The sequence below is a fragment of the Pipistrellus kuhlii genome, unplaced genomic scaffold (assembly GCF_014108245.1).
Source record: "Pipistrellus kuhlii isolate mPipKuh1 unplaced genomic scaffold, mPipKuh1.p scaffold_m20_p_18, whole genome shotgun sequence".
NCBI lineage: Eukaryota > Metazoa > Chordata > Mammalia > Chiroptera > Vespertilionidae > Pipistrellus > Pipistrellus kuhlii.
In genome coordinates this window covers 6,864,800-6,883,190 of record NW_023425493.1, presented here as the reverse complement: position 1 = coordinate 6,883,190, position 18,391 = coordinate 6,864,800, and the positions used below count along the sequence as shown (strand labels likewise).

The following is an 18,391-nucleotide window of genomic DNA, read 5'->3' as shown; positions in this document are numbered from 1 at the left end:
ACTGGCACATCCTTTCAGCTGCTGAATTATTTAAGGAGCCACGTGTGTGACCTGTTCCTTAGGAATTATAGCTAATGAAAACCTTATGGGCTAGAGGCTCTGCAGGGTGATGTATGCACCTGATCTCCTTTCATTAGTACAAGTGTAAGCGGTGGCGCTTTCTCCGTGTTATAGGTGACGAGCTGTCTTGGGAGGTGAAGAAAGTTGCAAAGATCACCGAGTTAGTGTGTGTGTGTGTGTGTGGGGGGGGGGGGTAGACTGTAAAACGCCGCGGGAAAAATGGTTAGAAATCGGGACTGTCCCGCCAAAAGCGGGACGATCTGGTCACCTTAGGAGACCCAGGACTGGACTCAGGTCTGACCCCAATGGCACCCGCGCCCCATGGGTCAGTCCCCAGGCTAGAGAGCCTCAGGGCGGCGGATTTAACATTTATCCAGGGTCTGCGGTGTCCCGGGGCCGGGCACGTGGACGGGGAAGCTGAGGTGGCGCCAACTTCTCCGTCCTCGCCGCGGGGGCGAAGGCGGCTCGGGCAGCACCCGGCTGGGCGGTGAGAGACGCGGTCCCTGGGGGCGCCGGGCGCGCCACCCTCCCACGGGCGGGAGGAACACCGGCCGGCGGCCCAGGCTCCGGCGGCGGCGGAGGTGCGGAGGGAGCGGGTCCGCGCCTCGCACACCGCGGGGCGGAGAGTGGCGAGTCAGAGGAGCCAGGGCAAACGCCGGCCAGCGCACCCGGGCGCACCGGGCAGGGGCGGGCGCGGCTCGGACCCCCGGGGAGCGGCGCCCGCGGCCACGCCCCCAGAAGTGACGCGGCGGCTACGGCGTCCGGGAGGGGCCCGCGCCGCAGGGGGGTTTACGACGGGCGGCGGCCGGGGCGACTGGCAGAGCGGCGGCCAGGAACGCGGAGCGCGCGCCCGCCCGCGTTTAGCGGCCCGACGAGAACCGCGCGCGGGGGCGGCAGGGCGGGGCGCAGGGAGATGCGGGCGGCCGCAGGCACCCGGCGGGCTGGGCTCGGCCGCCGCAGCCGCCTTGTCCGGCTCCGCCGCGGGGGCCGCCGTGGCTGCCGCGCCGTCCCCGAGGTGCCGGCGTGAGGAGGCGGCGGGCGGAGAGCGGCGTCCTGCGGGAGACGGAGACCCGGAGGGAGCCCCGCGCGCGTCCTCGGTGAGCGGCGCGGCCCGTCGGGGTCTCGCGGACACCGCCCTGGGAGCGCGGAGCGGGGCCGGGGGGCGGCGGCGGGGCTGAGCGGGCGGCGGGCTCCCCGGGGACCCTCCGCAGCGCTGCCCCTCGGGGTCCCGCCTGCCCCGCGGCGCGTGCAGGTGGAGCCGCTGCGCCCATCCGCTCGCGTCGCCCTGATTTTGTCCAGCGGGTCCCGCGGGCGCAGGGGGCGGTGGTTTGTTTGTTTGTTTTTGTTTGTTTTGCGGGGGGAGGGGGCGCCCAGCGGGGCTGTCGGGCCCCAGTGGCAGGAAGTCGGAAACTGAAAGTGCAGTCACTCGGCGCTCCTCGGGCCAGTGCGACGGGCGCTTCCTCCGGACTTTGATCTTCCCCGCGGCGCACGGTCCCCGCTGCCGCCTCCGCCCCGCGAGCTCGCGTTCATCCGGTGTCGAGTTTCGTGTCTTTCCCTACTTCAAACCTCCTCCCCCTACATTTTCCGCTTCACGTGGGAGCGGGGCCGGGAGCTGCTTCATGCCTAGGAAGATCCCTTGGGGTCATCTTTTTTAGGTAAGGTGACCAGACGTCCCGCTTTTGGCGGGACAGTCCCGAGACGTCTTTAAAAAAGTCCCGATTAAAAAAAAAAATTCTCTGCAAAAATCGGGACTTTTTTAAAACGCTGCGGGACAAATTGTTAAAAATCGGGACGTCTGGTCACCTTACTTTTAGGGGCGGAATATTAACTGGCTCTGCTGGGAAAGAAGAGGTTTTGTTTGGGGGGAAGATGCGCGCACAGTTGGCGATGATCCAGCTGATTGCTGTTTGGAGTTTAAATACAATATAAAGACGGAGTTGTAGTCATCAGGATGGTTCAGCCTATCTCTCAGGTGATTGGGTCGGATCTTCCCTCCACACTGCTTGCAAAGCAAAACTTGGTGCTTCCACATTGAAGACTGTCAGAGGTGTTTTCGTTAAAACGTAGTTAGGATTCAATCCCTCCCTCCATCTCTCTCCTCTTTGATTTTATTTAAGCATTAAAGTTATATAAGTGGAATTCATGACATTCCTAGGGAACTATTGGCTTCCAGTTGTATTGTAACATAGCAGTATACTTTTTAAAAATATATTTTTTTTTACATAGAGGAAGGGAGAGGGATAATCAGAAACATCGATCAGCTGCCTCCTGTACACCCCTCCCCCACTGGGGATGTGCCCGCAGCCAAAGTACTTGCCCTTGACCGGAATTGAACCTGGGACCCTTTTAGACACTATCCATTGAGCCAAACTGGTTAGGGTGCAGTATACTTTTATTTTAGTAATATTCTCTTAGTATAGGCTACTGTACAGTTAGACAGCTGGTTACTTTTTGACAACGACAATGTTTTGACTCAAGACAAGTCTTGATACATTTTATAATCCGGTGTTTTTATTTAAGCAGCCCGCTGAATTTGGAGACATTTCTTTTTCTGGGTCTTAGCTACTGTTTCTGAAAAAAAAGCTGGGCTGTGGGTCACCACAGCAACTGGACTTTGTGTATTATAAACATACTTAGGGTGGAAAAGTTGTCATTTAATAGAGACTTCCTTTCCCTAATAGTTTATTTCAACATGCTCCCTCTTTCATTGTAGCTCAGGGATTTGTCTACTGTCTTGGAAGCGTTAAGGTAGAATCAGTTGAGTTTTCACTATTTAGCCTCTCAAAAACCAGATTCCTTCATTTGGATCAGATGTTTCCTTCCCTCATATTTCTTAAAAAAAACACAAAAAAAACAAAAACAACTTTTAAAACTGTAATTGTAGGAAATGAGATTTTTGTGAGAAGAAAAATAAAGGGTTGTTTTTATTTTTTTGATTGGTAGGTGGCAAGAATAAAAGTATATTTTTTGACCCTTCATGTCACCTTTGTAATTTTAAAATGGTCTTCTGAAATCTTTTCCTTTTAGTTCTCTTTTATGACCGAGGAACTAAAATGGAGATTAAATTTAACCTTATACCCAGAGGTCCCCCAACTTTTCAAACAAGGAATAACCTGGTATCAAAATTGAGTGAATAAAATGTTTCTTTAAAGTGCCCTCTGAAGATATCCATTGTATGTTTGTGGGATTTTGTTTTTATTTTTTGCAAAAGAAAATTATCTTCCAGTACCTCAGTCCAAAACCACAATGCCATTTCTTTTATTCTCACAGCCTTCTATCCCAGAGTCTATCCCAGCATTTTCCACAGCAGTTAGGTTCTGCCTTAAAATCTCAAACAGCTGAGTACGCTCGCTCCCCAGTAACCAGCCTGTAAAGTACAGGCACCTGGGAAACACCTGTACTTGGGAAGCTCCCCTTGGCTCAGAGGCACCTGCGTGCTCACCGTGGCGCTGTTGATGCTGTTCTGTCTTTGCACGTACAGGTTGGCTGTTACAAATCTGTGCGGCTCAGGCATGAGCTATTGTACATGAGAGGTATCAAGACTCTAGGATTTGGTTTTGGGACTTTTCCCCAAAACATGGAATGATAGGTACCAAATTTGTAGTAGTCTTTACTTTCTTCTTTCCTTCCTGTCTTCCCTTCTCCCTCCCCCATCTTTCCATCACCATGATCATTGAATTCGAACATTCACACTTCTCCTATAAGCATTATTTTTTTTTTAATTTTTGTTAATTTCCGAGAGGAAGAGAGAAGGGGGAGAGAGAGAGAGAGTAACATCAATGATGAAAGAGAATCATTGATCGCCGCCTCCTGCATGTCCCCTAGACTGCAACCCAGGCACATGCCCTGACTGGAATGGAACCTGGGACCCTTCAGTCTGCAGGCCGACGCTCTATCCACTGAGCCAAACCAGCCAGAGCTAAAAGCATTCTTGATAATGAAGATGATATCTGGAATTGTAGAGACTTTTTCTTTGTCTTAGCTAAAACTTATAGGGCAGTGGTCGGCAAACCTCAGCTCACATGAGCCACATGTGGCTCTTTGGCCCCTTGAGTGTGGCTCTCCCACAAATACGGCCTGGGCGAGTCTGTTTTGAAGAAGTGGTGTTGGAAGAAGTTTAAGTTTAAAAAATTTGGCTCTCAAGAGAAATTTCAATCGTTGTACTGTTGATATTTGGCTCTGTTGACTAATGAGTTTGCCGACCACTGTACTAGTTTTAACAGGTTTAGAGTAACAAGCAGTTGTTTAAATGGGAAACACATGTAAGTTAAAAAGTAACTTACCTTGACCAGGTATCAGAAGAAGGTATCTGGTAAACTGGGAGAAATAACAGGGAAACCCCTCTCCCCTGCCCCCCAGTGCTTGATGGATAGAATATAATCTACTGTTTGAACCTAGTTTAAGGGAGACTTTGGGAAACTGGTTTCTAGTGGGCTTTGTTACTTAGCATTAAAGTAGCACTTCATAGTTGTAGGTTATTTAGTATCTAATATGTAATAGTTCTTTACACCCGACTGGCCAGGTGTGAATGCTTTTGTCCATAAAGGGACTACTTTTCCTAATGAACAGCTGGTGACCTGTGGTGAAAGGGAGTTGGATTCCTGGCTTCAGCTTCTCTGTGAACTGGGGAACTGTGGGAGGCATCTCCCCCTTTCTGTTCTTGGCTATTTCCCCTCCTCTGCTTTTGGGTGACAGTACCTCTACATAACCAGGCTTTCAACATGATAACTCTGAGGGTAGTTGGGGGACATTTTGAGTGTCTCAGAAAAGTTATAGGAACCCAAATATTTTCCACTTAAGGTCCTTATCTCTGCTCCTTTTTGGGAGCATGCATGGGTGACTCCTAAGGATCTTGGATTCATAGAGATGAATTATACCTTACTAGAGGCCAGGTACACAAAATTCGTGCACTTAGGGAGTGGGGTCCCCTCAGCCTGGATTTCAAGTGGGCGCAGGCCAGGCCTAGCGACCCCACTGGTACACGATCGCGGCTGGGGAGGCACATGGGAGGTTGGTCAGCCAGGAGGGACTGTGGGCATGTCCGACCCATCTCCCTCAGTCCCAATCAGCCAGACCCCAGCAGCAAGCTAACCTACCGGTCAGAGTATCTGCCACCTGGTAGTCAGTGCACGTCATAGCAACTGGTTGACAAGTCGACTGCCACCCTGGTGGTCAGTGCACATCATAGAGAGCGGTTGAATGGCCTTAGCATATCATAGCATATTACGCTTTGATTGGTTGAACAGATGACTGGACACTTGGCATATTAGGCTTTTATTATATAGGCTTGGATTGAGCTGCTCAGGCCTACCTTTTGTAATGTTTATAGTTAATGTTTTTAACATCTGTTGAGATATAATTCACATACCATAAAATTCACCTACCTAGAATGTAAAATTAAATGCTTTTAGTTTATTCACAGAGTTGTGTAACCACCACCACAATCTATGTTTAGAATAATTTAAATCACTCCATTACTACTCACTCTCCACTCTTCTTCCCAACCATCTTCATCCCTCAGCAACTGATCTGCTTTCTATGTCTAATAGATTTGCCTATTCTGGACATTTTATTGATATATAAATGGGATTACACAATACCTGTCCTTTTGTGTCTGGCTTCTTTCATTTAGCCTAATGTTTTCAAGGTTTATCCATCACTGTAGCATGTATCAGTACTTCATTCTGTTTTCTGGCTGGATAATATTCTACCATATGGTTGTGTTACATTTTGTTTATACAATTATTAGTTGGTGGACATCTGGGTTCTTTCTACTTTTTTTTTTTTTTAAATATATTTTATTGATTTTGTACAGAGAGGAAGGGAGAGAGATAGAGTTAGAAACATCGATGAGAGAAAGTCATCCATCAGCTGCCTCTTGCACACCCCCTACTGGGGATATGCCCGCAACCAAGGAACATGCCCTTGACCGGAATCGAACCCGGGACCTTTCAGTCCCCAAGCCGAGGCTCTATCCATTGAGCCAAACCGATTTCGGCTCTTTCTACTTTTTGGATATTATGAGTAATGCTGTTGTGAACATTCCTGTTCAAGTGTCTGTGTAGACATAAATTTCCATTTTTCTTGGGTCTGGAGCTAAGGGTGGAATTGCTGGGTCATGAGGTAACTCTGTATTTAGCATTTTAAGAAACATCAAAACTGTCTTTCTTGTGGCTATACCATTTTACATTCCCACCTATAATGTATGAGGGTTTCACTTCCTCCATATCCTTGCTAACACTTGTTACTGTCTGTCTTTTTAATTACAGCTATCTTACTAAGAATTATCTGGTATCTAAGATGGTTTTCATTTTTATTCCCCTAATAAGTAATGATATTGAGCATCTTTTCATGTGCATATTGGTCATTTGTCCATCTTTAGGGAAATGTCTTTTCAAATCCTTTGCCTATTTTTCTGTGTTTTCTTTTCTTCTTTAATTATAAGAGTTCTTTATAATTTTTTTATATAGGTCTCTATGATTTGAAAATATTTTCCCCATTCTACAGATTGTCTTCTTACTTGATGATATTTTTTGCAGCAAAATAAAGTTTCATTTTTATTATTACTTTAAATAATAATTTATTGTTGAAAGTATTACCCATGTCTCCTTTTTTCTCCCATTGACCCCCTCCAGCCCACCCCAGGCCCTCACTGCCACATATCTGCATGGCCTCATCTGTGTCCAAGGGCCATGCAAATATGCATACAAGGTCCTTGGCTGATTACCTCCCACCCAACCCACCTCCCCCACCTTCCCACTGAGATTGCGCCCTCTGTTTCATGCTTCCATGTACCTGCATCCATTCTGTTCATCAGGTTATTTTGTCACTTAGCTTCCACATATGAGTGCAATCATGTCATACTTAACATTCTCTAACTGACTTATTTCATTTAGCATGCTGCTCTCCAGGTCCCTCCATGCTGCTCAAAGGGTAAAAGAGTCTTCTTTTTACTGTGCAGCACAGAAGTTTTGAGTTTTTTGTAGTATTTTAATGGCTTAATAGTTTTCAAGTCCTATCCCGATTCATTGAGATCTCATTTCTAGATTTAAAAAAGGAAGTTTTTTTTTTTTGTTTTGTTTTTTTGTTTGTTTTGTGTGTGTGTGTGTGTGTGTGTGTGTGTGTGTTGGTATTGTTCAGTTACGGGCTTCTTAGATGTGCTGATATGTATTTGGCCAGAGTTTTTTGCCCTAAAGAATTCTTCCTGTTAAACAAGATGTTTTGAAGTTTTATGAGAAAAATAACTTTGTGCAAACAGTTCCTTGCTGCTCCATTGCCTAAACCAGTGGTTTTCGGCGGGTTGGCTTTGTACCCTGGGGGAACATTGGCAGTGTCTGAGGCCATCTTTGGTTGTCACAGGTGGGCAGGAAGTACTACAAGGCACCTGGTGGGTAGAGGACAGAGATTTTGCTAAACAATGCACAGAACAGCTTCTAGGAACAAAGAATTGTCTGGCCCAGAATGTCAGTAGTTGGGAAACTCTGGCCTAACTAGGGAAGTCCTAAAACTTGGGATATTGAAGGATTTTTCAGCTCATATCTTGATAATGAAATAAAGGTTTCTAATCAAATTAAAGGTGGATTGCCCCGGCCAGTGTGGCTGGGTTGGTTGGGCATGGTACCGTGCAAGGAAAGGTTGCTGTTTGATTCTTGGTGAGGACACCTGCCTGGGGTTGTGGGTTCGATCCCCAATAGGCGTACAGAGGCAGTCAATTGATGTTTCTCTCTCACATGGATGTTTTTGTCTCTCCCGTGGCCTTCCTCTCTTTAGAAATTAACAAACGATTCTTAAATAAATAAATAAATGGCGGATCTATGCGGAAAAAACCCCTGTGGGCAGATAGATGGTGACAGAATTTTCAGGTGAAATCAGGGAACATTTTGCCCAATTTTCAGTGCTGCCAATTTATATGTAAATTATATTTGTGATAATGGAAACCATTTGAAGGAGAAATACCAGTGGAGCAGAAGTGGATTATTCTATACCCCCGGGCCACACTGAGACACACACATACACATCCTGGCAAATAAATCAACTGGGCTGATTAAGATAGATGCCGGAATGGTGGTCTCCTCAGAGAATACGACAATGAGCTTGTACAATACGATAAATTTAATAACAGTGATACTCTGGTCTAGTGATTGGCAGGCGTCAGGCTGCTCCTATAATTTATGGAACTGGCTTTGTCTCCCAAGCAAGACTTCCCTTAAGCAGTGTGGCATGATTGTGCATTTAGACTCTGGATTCCACTGCCTAGGTTTAAGTCTCAGCTCCATCGTTTGCTTGTGTGATCTTAGACAAATTATTTAGCTCTTATATGAATCCGGTTTTTTTCTTTCTTTATTATTAAAGTATTACATATGTATCCTTATCCTCCCATTGCCTCTCACCCCCATTCACCACTCATGCCCTCACCCCTCTGGTGTCTGTATCCATTGGCTAGGCTTTTATATCGATACATGCATACAAGTCCTTTGGTTGACCTCTCCCTTACCCCCATCCTCCCCTACCTTCCCTCTGAGGTTTGTTGGTTCTGTTTCTGGATCGGTTTTTGTTTATCAGTTTATGTTGTTCATTATATTCCCCAAATGAGTGAGAGCATGTGATATTTATCTTTCTCTGATTGACTTATTTTTTTAATATATATTGATTTTTTTTTACAAAGAGGAAGGGAGAGGGATAGACAGAAACATCAATGAGAGAGAAACATTGATCAGCTGCCTCCTGCACACCCCCTACTGGGGATGTGCCCACAACCAAGGTACATGCTCTTGACTGGAATCGAACCTCGGACCCTTCAGTCCACAGGCTGATGCTCTATGTACTCAGTCAAACCAGTTAGGGCTGACTGACTTATTTCGCTTAGCATAATGCTCTTCAGGTCCATCCATGGTGTTGCAAATGGTAAAAGTTCCTTTTTTTTACCATAGCATAGCATTCCATTGTGTAGATGTACCACAGTTTTTTAATCCATTCATCTGCTGATGGGCACTTAGGCTGTTTCCAAATCTTAGCCATGGTAAATTGTGCCACTATGAACCTAGGGGTGCATATATCCTTTCTGATTGGTGTTTCTGGTTTCTGTGGATATATTCCTAGAAGTATGATTACTGAGTCAAATGGAAGTTCCATTTTTAGTTTTTTGAGGAATTTCCATACTGTTCTCCACAGTGGCTGCACCAGTCTGCATTCCCACCAGCAGTGCACAAGGGTTCCCTTTTCTCTGCATCCTCACCAGCACTTGTTTGTTGATTTGTTGATGATAGCCATTCTGGCAGGTGTGAGATGGTACTGCATTGTCATTTCGATTTGCATCTCTTGGATGATTGGTGACTGTGAGCATGTTTTGATGTGTCTCTTGGCCTTCCTTACGTCCTCTTTCAAAAAGTATCTATTTAGGTCCGTTGCACATTTTTTGATTGGGTTGCTTATCTTCCATTTGTTAAGTTGTATGAGTTCCTTGTAAATGTTGGAGATTAAACCCTTATTGGAGATAACATTGGCAAATATGTTCTCCCCTGCAGTGGGCTTTCTTGTTGTTTCATTGATAGTTTCTTTTATTGTGCAGAAGCTTTTTATTTTGATGTAGTCCCATTTGTTTATTTTCTCTTTAGTTTCCATTGCCCTAGGAGCTGTATTGGTGAAGATATTGCTTCGGCATATGTCTAAGATTTTGCTGCCTATGGATTCCTCTAAGATTTTTATGGTTTCCTATCTTACATTTTAGTCCTTTATCCATTTGAAGTTTATTTTTGTGTATGGTGTAAGTTGTTGGCTTAATTTCATTTTTTTGCATGTACCTGTCCAATTTTCCAAACACCATTTATTGAAGAGACTATCTTGACTCCATTGTAAACTCTTGCTTCCTTTGTCAAATATTAATTGAGCATAGTGGTTTTGGTCGATTTCTGGGTTCTCTATTCTCTCTCTCTTTTTTTTTTAATAAATCCTTATTTTTCATATTATTACAATTGTTCCTCTTTTTTCCCCCCATAGCTCCCCTCCACCTGGTTCTCACAACACCCTCTGCCCTTACCCCTTCTCCCCCACTGTCCTCATCCATAAGTGTATGATTTTTGTCCAGTCTCTTTCTGCACCCCCACACCCCTTTTCCCCCCAAGAATTGTCAGTCCACTCCCTTTCTATGCCCCTGATTCTATTATATTCACCAGTTTATTCTTTTCATCAGATTTTTTATTCACTTGATTTTTAGATTCACTTGTTGATAGATATGTATTTGTTGATCATAATTTTTATCTTTACCTTTGTTGTTCTTCTTTATCTTCTTAAAGAATACCCTTCAGCATTTCATATAATACTGGTTTGGCACTGATGAACTCCTTTAGCTTTTTCTTGTCTATGAAGCTCTTTATCTGACCTTCAATTCTGAACGATAGCTTTGCTGGGTAGAGTGGTCTTGGTTGTAGGTTTTTGCTATTCATCATTTTGAATATTTCTTGCTACTCCCATCTGGCCTGCATAGTTGAGAAATCAGCTGACAGTCGTATGGGTGCTCCCTTGTAAGTAAATAATTTTTTTCTCTTGCTGCTTTTAATATTCTCTCTTTGTCTTTTGCTTTTGGCATTTTAATTATGATGTTTCTTGGTGTGGTGCTCTTTGGATTCCTTTTGTTTGGGGTTCTGTGTGCTTCCTGGACTTGTAAATCTATTTCTTTCACCGGGTGGGGAAAGTTTTCAGTCATTATTTCTTCATATAGGTTTTCAATATCTTGCTCGCTCTCTTCTTCTGGGACCCCCATAATTCTGATGTTGGTACGCCTGAAGTTGTCCCACAGGCTCCTTACACTATCTTTATATTTTTGGATTATTTTTGCTTTTCTGGTTGAGTGTTTTTTGCTTCTTTGTTTTTCAAACCTTTGACTTGATATTTGTGATCCTCTAGTCTGCTGCTGGATCTCTGTATACTATTTTTTATTTCAGTCAGTGTATGCTTAATTTCTAGTTGGTCTTTTTTCATATCCTTGAAGGGTCTCACTAAATTTATCAGCCTTATCTAGGAAATTCTTGAAAAACCTTATAAACGTGGTTTTGAACTCTATTTCCAGTCATTTGCTTTTCTCCATTTCTTTCATTTGTGAGCTTGGGTTGATAGAGTGGCTTTGTATGCTAGGTGTCCTATAGGGCCCAGTGGCTCAGCCTCCCCAGTTACCTGAGGTGGACACTCTTGGTGCACCCCTTTGTGGGCTGTGTGCACCATCTTGTTGTATTTAAGCCTTGATTGTTGTTGGTATCACTGAGAAGAATTGACCTCCAGGCCAATTGGCTGTAAGGATCAGCTGTGTCTACAATGGGTGATCTTCTGTGCTGGAGACACCCTTATGAGGCAAGACTTGCTTCAGTGGGGCTTTGGTGCTCACTGAGTCTTCCCCCTGAGTGTGTCCCTTATGGATCTGAGGAGTTGTAATCTGGAGGTCTTACTCTGACCCTTTGGTACACTGCCTCTTGGATCTCCAAGGAGGTGCTAATTTAGCCTCTTCCTGAGGCCATCCAGCAGAAGCTATGTGGAGATCTGCAGATTCCTCTTCTTTGTTTGGATTTTGGAAGTGCCCAGATGAGGCCCAGCTGTGAAGCAGTGCAAGCTGCTGTGGGATCTTGGGCCTTCTTTTGGATGTTCTGGGTCTCAGTGACTCAGCTGCAGTTTGTTAGGTAAATTTAGATTTCAAAGGACAAGGCCATTCATATGTGCACAGTTTGGATGGGGTAGAATCTCAGGGCAGAGCAAACAGCAATGGCTTCCGTTCAGCCCTGCCTGGATCTCAATGTCCCTTGGTAATTGCTACAAGCACCTCTGAGAGAAAGCCGCCTTCGAGTTTCGCCCACGGCCAGTCAGTCCAGTTTCTCCCCGAATGAGTTTAGGTCCCCAGAGTCTCATCCAGAACTGGAGTTCAGAGCAGTTGGGAGCTTTTGTTTCCCTCTCGCTTGAAAATGTCAGCCACCTACTCAGTTGCCAGCCCTCTTTGTGTGCTAGCATCCATACTTCTGCCTTTACTTCCGCAGTTCCTCCTAATAGTGTGCTTTTCTCTTCCCTTCAGGTTGTAGAATTTCCAACCAGCCAGCCTTCCTGTGGTTCTGGATGATGTCTGTTTTGTCTTTTAGTTATAGTTTTGAAGTTGTCGTGCAAGGCAGCAAATTCAGGTGTTTACCTATGCCACCATCTTGGTTTCTCCTCTGGGTTCTTTATTCTATTCTATTGGTCTATATGTCTGTTCTTGTGCCAGTACCAGGCAGTTTGGAGAACAGTGGCTTTGTAATACAGCTTGATATCTGATATTGAGATCCCTCCTTTTTTGTTCTTCTTTCTCAGGATTGCTGCAGCTATTTATGAATCAGTTTTTCTATAAATAAAATAAGGCTGCAATCATGTCTGCTGTGGGAATGAACAGAAGTCATATATTTGGAGCACTTAAAACAGTGCCTGATGTACAGTGATCTGGGAGCGTCAGCTGCTAATGTTGTTGTGTCTCTCCCTGTGTGCCTCTTCCAGCTCATTGCTATGGACAGTGCTATCACCCTATGGCAGTTCCTTCTTCAGCTCCTGCAGGAGCCTCAGAACAAGCACATGATCTGCTGGACCTCTGACAACGGGGAGTTCAAGCTTCTGCAGGCGGAAGAGGTGGCTCGGCTCTGGGGGATTCGTAAGAACAAGCCTAATATGAACTACGACAAGCTCAGCCGAGCCCTCAGATACTATTATGTAAAGGTAATACACGCCCACCCGAGAACAAGAAGCATTCCTTCTCTTCTGTTCAGGTTATAGGTACAAAGATGCTGATTTATTTACTTAATTTTTTAAATCTCTATATATAAAAGCCTAAGCGATCATTACAATGGGACGACCAGAATGACTGGTCGCTACGATGCACACTGACCACCAGGGGGCAGACATTCAACGTAGGAGTTGCCCCCAGCCCACAGGCCCCGATCACTGATAAGGCCTGCCAGCCTACTTCCTGGTCCCTCCCCCTAGTCTGCAGGTCTTGATCACCTGATTGGGGCTTGGCTCTGGGCTGGGATGGGGAACTGGGGGTGGGTGGTGGCAGATATGGGTGGCAAGGGAAAGATGAGGGGGGGAGGGGCGGAACCTGATCAGCCCTGATCTCCGGCCAGGCCTAGGGACCGCACCTGTGCGTGAATTTTGTGCACCAGACCTCTAGTTGAGATATAATTGAAATAGTTTCAGGTATACAACATGATTTGATATTTGTTTCAAATATCAAAATGATCACTGTCATGGTTTATTTTAATCCAGTTTATTTTATAACTTGAACAGTTTGGAATTAAGATGGGGGCTAGAAATGTTCCAGTTGTCTTTCTGCAAACTGCTATTCAGTACCCCACCCCATTGCATCTATTTTATTCCAAACAGTTGTCTGGAAAAGTAAGGATAGGGTTGAAATAAGGAAAAAGAAATTTGAGATTCTTGAGGATAAATATTATTTTGTATATCATGATTTACTTTAAAAATTGTCATAGGCACTTGTTTCTTAGCTTTACTTAGTTTTTACTTTTTAATTTAATCCAGAGAACACAATTAATACATGCCTGTTTACCCATAGAATTGACTTCTTAGTTAAAATTTTAAATTCTCATTTTGAATACACATTGGGCCCTGAGGTAAAATAAGTGACTCAAATGGATAGAACTGGAATGAGAAGCTGAGATCTTTATTTCTTTCACCTTTAAGTGGTTGGTCTTATCAGCTTTGCTGTCTGAGACACGAGTAAAAGCAACAACTGGAGTTTTTGAAGGACGTAGGAACCTTAGTAGAAGTGATGTTTTCAATTCCTTTTTGCTTGCTCTGCATGTGTATGGCCTGTACCTTTGGACTTATTGTAGATTGTGTGTAGGTCAGCGATTTTTGACAATACAGGTCATTGGTTGAGGGCGTTAAGCAATTACAATCAGCTTTTATGTAATGTATTCACTACAGTTGTTAATACGACATGTAAGTGCTCTTAACTTACGCTCCACAACAGTAGGCACTGTGGTGAGTGTGACGAGGTAGTAACTTAGAGGATGTTGGATGAATTGGAAGCTTGAAGTAAACTGCTTGTCACACGGAGGACACCATTAGGTCAGTTTTTTTTCACGCGCTACTCGAGATGAGATTATAAGAAAGTATAAGAATGCTTTTTATCTATCTACAGAATATCATAAAGAAGGTGAACGGTCAGAAGTTTGTGTACAAATTCGTCTCTTACCCAGAGATTCTGAGCATGGACCCGATGAAGGTGGGCAGGATCGAGGGGGACTGTGAGGCCCTGAGCGCCGGTGAGGTGGGCGGCGGCTCCCGGGACACGGAGAGCGGAGGGAAGGAGCGGCCCCCGCAGGCCGGTGCCAAGGCCTCCAGCCGCAACGACTACATCCACTCCGGCTTGTATTCCTCGTTTACCCTCAACTCTTTGAACGCCTCCAAGAGGAAGCTCCTCAAGTCTATAAAGATGGAGAACCCAGCCGAGAGACTGGCAGAGAAGAAATCTCAGAAGCCAGCACCGTCCGTCATTAAATTCGTAACAACGCCTTCCACAAAGCCACCGGTGGATCCCGTCGCTGCCCCCGTTCCAGCGGGCGCCGGTGTTTCCCCATCTCCGGAGGAGACTCTGCAAGCGCTGGAGACGCTGGCGTCCCCCTCCCTGGAAGCCCCGGCCTTTCCCAGCACACCCGTCCCGTCCCCTTCCTTCCAGGAGCCCCCGAGATCACCCTCCCCGCCGCTCAGCTCCAACCCAGACATCGACACGGACGTCGACTCCGTGGCCTCGCAGCCTGTGGGGCTGCCAGAGAGCTTGGCGCTGGAGCCCAGGGACCAGGACTCGGCCTCGCCGGGAAAGGACAGGACAAACAGCTCATCCAGATCCAAGAAGCCCAAGGGCTTGGAGCTGGCCCCCATCCTCCTGATCACGGGCAGCGACCCCAGCCCCCTGGGCATCCTGAGCCCCTCTCTCCCCACAGCGTCCCTGACGCCAGCACTGTTCTCACAGGTAGCTCCTTCCTTCTCTCCCGTGCCACCGTGGTCTGTGTTCACTCGCCTTCCCGAACAAAGCCAGGTTTTTAACCTCAAGTTTTCATTCTGCTAGTTCGGTTTTTATTTTTTATTATCATTATTTTTAAAATATATTTTATTGATTTTTAACAGAGGGGTAGGGAGAGGGATAGAGAGCTAGAAACATCAATGAGAGAGAAAACATCGACCAGCTGCCTCCTGCATACCCCCTACTGAGGATGTGCCCGCAACCAATGTACATGCCCTTGATTGGAATCGAACCTGGGACCTTTCATTCCGCAGACCGATGCTCTATATCCACTGAGCCAAACCGGTTTCAGCTGCTATTTCGGTTTTTAAATGACCCCATGAAAGTCACCCAGTTCCTTATCTTGGTTAGGATCACCAACACAGAAGGTTTGGAGCACTGTGCTAAATAATTCATTGTTCTACAAGTAAAGAAATATTTTGGCTTTCCACTTCCTTCTATAGAAAATAAGTATTCTTTCTCTCTTTTTTTTTCCTCGTATAAAAATCTTACTAAAAACAAACAAACAGGGATAATCTCAACTTGCTTACGTGTAACATTTAAATGGATGGCTCGCTCACAGACCACCTCGTTATTAAGGAAAAACTACGTTTGTGACTCAGTTACCCGCTATTTTTCCATAGCTGAATTCAGATTCGTTTTTCTGTTTGAGAAAGACCCTACAAAAAGTAGGTTAGAAAATATTTGGACTTTTTCTTAAGATGTAAAAAATAACTTTTGAGTATATAAATGTCAGACGCGGAGAGATGTAGTGACGAGGACAGTATTCGGGTTCCGGGCTGTGGTATTATCACCAGGAGAAAGCATAAGCCCGATGCGCCGCTCAGTGAATGTTTTGCTTTTGTGTGTTGCAGACGCCCATCTTACTGACTCCCAGCCCCTTGCTCTCCAGCATCCACTTCTGGAGCACCCTCAGCCCTGTCGCTCCCCTCAGCCCAGCCAGGCTGCAAGGTGCTAACACACTTTTCCAGGTAAGTGGCGTAAAGCCCGTCTCTTGTAAGGGGGCATGGTGAACGGGGAGAGAGGCAGAAACACAGTATCTCCTGCTTTGGTGTAAGCATTATATTGTATAAAACTCCTATTTAATAAATATTCTTTACTTTTGGTTTTGAATTTCATATATTCATACAAACACACACACAACATATATGTGTGTGTATGAATATGTGCATGTGTATTTGTATGAATATCTGTGTGTATACATGTTTTTCCTAATCAAAAAGGATTTCTACAGTTTTAAAGTGATAAAAAACTGAATAGTCTCAAAATCTACAGTGATGAAATGTATGTGTGTGTGGAGGGGATTTTAGGGGGGGAAAATAGAGAAAACTCTTGATAATGTATTAAATACTCCCATTTCCCCCTCAAAAGACAAATTTATTAACATTTTAAATATATTTTTTAAATGACTATTGTATTATCTCTTAAGCAAGATCTTAGGAAAAGTCTCACAGCTTTTAATTATTATTTTGCCCAGAACATCTAGACTTTTTAACTGGTAGGCTTTCTTATGGTTGATTCATTTACTACTATTTAGAGGTGACTCCCTGGAGGATTTTCTTATGTTTTTGTGATTTAACTCTTCATTAATTCTTATGAAAATGAAATGTTAAAGAAGAAAACAACTTAAAAATACTCCTACTTCTGCACTTTTTGACAAAAAGTTCTAAATTATTGAGTAGAAAAAGTTGAGAATTTTCTTTGTTTCATTTTTCTTTGCCTCTTGCAAACCAGTGATTGCGTTATAGAGGGATCTGAGACCTTAAGCAAAGTCCTGCTCAGGTGGCTTCGGCCTAGAATCTCCTTCTAGAATTGGCCTCAAAATATATGATGGGGTGGGAATGGGGGGATGAGGACAAATATGTGATACCTTAATCAATAGAGAAATTTAAAAATACACATATATGATGGGGAACCCTCCTCTCCGATGAGCACCCTGTAACTGTTTGCACCGTTAAAGAGTTAGCAGGTGGGTGTCTCTTTCTGGATCTCTTTTGGACAGTCTGCGATTTGCCTTGTGATTGAATATACTCTGTAGGGTTATTGACCAACCTTTCTAAAACCTTCAACTGAAGTTAAATGCCATCCTGTGCACCTTTGGATATGAGGAAAGGTGTAGGTTTGTGCTTTGCATTCCATCAGGGCAAGCTGAAGAGTATTAATATTTAATATTCTTTTCTTTTTTTTAACTTTTAATTTTTATTGATTTCAGAGAGGAAGGGAGAGGGGGAGAGAGAAACATTAAGGATGAGAGCGGATCATTGATCACCTGCCTCCTGCATGGCCCACACCGGGGATCGAGCCTGCAACCCAGGCCTGTACCCTGACCGGAACTGAATCTCGACCTCCTGGTTTATAGGTCGATGGTCAACCACTGAGCCACGCCAGCTGGGCAACATTCTTTTCTTTAAAGTTTTGTTATGACATCATCCTCTTTCATGATGAACAGTTACTGCCTTTGTCCTATGAGCCACTGCTGATGGCTGTCATCTTCTGGCTCAGGAAACATAGAAGGGACGGAAAGTGAACATTCGGTTGAGTCAAAGGATGACAATGTATTCTCTTCTCTTTCTCAGTTTCCTTCTGTTCTGAACAGTCATGGGCCGTTCACTCTGTCTGGCCTGGATGGGCCTTCCACCCCTGGCCCCTTTTCCCCAGATCTACAGAAGACATAACGACGCACTTGCAGAAAGAGAGAACCAAGGAATAAAGACACAGAGGGCCCCTCCACACGATTGCCTTCGGAGTGAGTGGTGGACGGTTGCACAGTGCTGGTAACAGACTCTCGTGGTTTTTGCTATTCCCGTCAAAGTGCCTTTTTAGGATTCCCTTCCAAGAAGACTCAAGTTGGACTGTGTTTAACAATGCCTTAAGTGGAGTCTGAACTCCACCTCCCTCTTTTTCTTTCTTTTATTTTTCTAACAGATACTTGAGCTTTGTGTTAAGGAAATGTTTGGTGGGGTTTAGCAGCTAGCTATGTTTTGCCAGGGCAGTTAAGAACTGCCCTTCTTGGGACCCTTTGGTCAGGGGAAAAAAAAAAAATCATGCTTTGAGCATATTATTTAAAGAAATATTAGTTAAACGAAATTGGCCATTTCTCTAAGACTAAGTGTGCTTTGTTGGATAATGAGAAGTGAGCTATGCATAAACAGGAGAGGAAAAAGACATTTCTGTCCGCACGGAGGAAGACTGGAGCGGTGCTCTGGATTGCTGTGGAGTCTGACCAATGAGAAGCAACTCTGCGGAAACGCTTCCTACTTAACATGTTTGTTCAGGAGGGTC

General features: G+C 44.8%; 1 protein-coding gene and 1 long non-coding RNA gene across 3 annotated transcripts; both read left to right on the top strand.

Moving 5' to 3' along the window:
• The first annotated feature begins 863 nt into the window (after positions 1–863).
• Positions 864–18,136, top strand: ELK4 (ETS transcription factor ELK4). Of its 2 annotated transcripts, XM_036442137.2 has the most exons (5): positions 871–1,157; positions 12,565–12,780; positions 14,228–15,058; positions 15,964–16,080; positions 17,686–18,136. In XM_036442137.2, the coding sequence occupies exons 2-5, from the start codon at positions 12,574–12,576 to the stop codon at positions 17,782–17,784; spliced, it is 1,254 nt and encodes a 417-aa protein (XP_036298030.1). In that variant the 5' UTR covers positions 871–1,157; positions 12,565–12,573; the 3' UTR covers positions 17,785–18,136. The 2 variants fall into 2 exon arrangements, with proteins under 2 accessions (XP_045439007.1, XP_036298030.1); XM_045583051.1 differs by lacking the exon at positions 17,686–18,136 and having other exon boundaries at positions 864–1,157; positions 15,907–16,069.
• On the top strand, positions 15,082–15,524 carry LOC118721300. Its single transcript, XR_004988692.2, has 2 exons — positions 15,082–15,153; positions 15,402–15,524. It is a non-coding gene; the product is annotated as an uncharacterized LOC118721300 (long non-coding RNA).
• Positions 18,137–18,391: the final 255 nt, after the last annotated feature.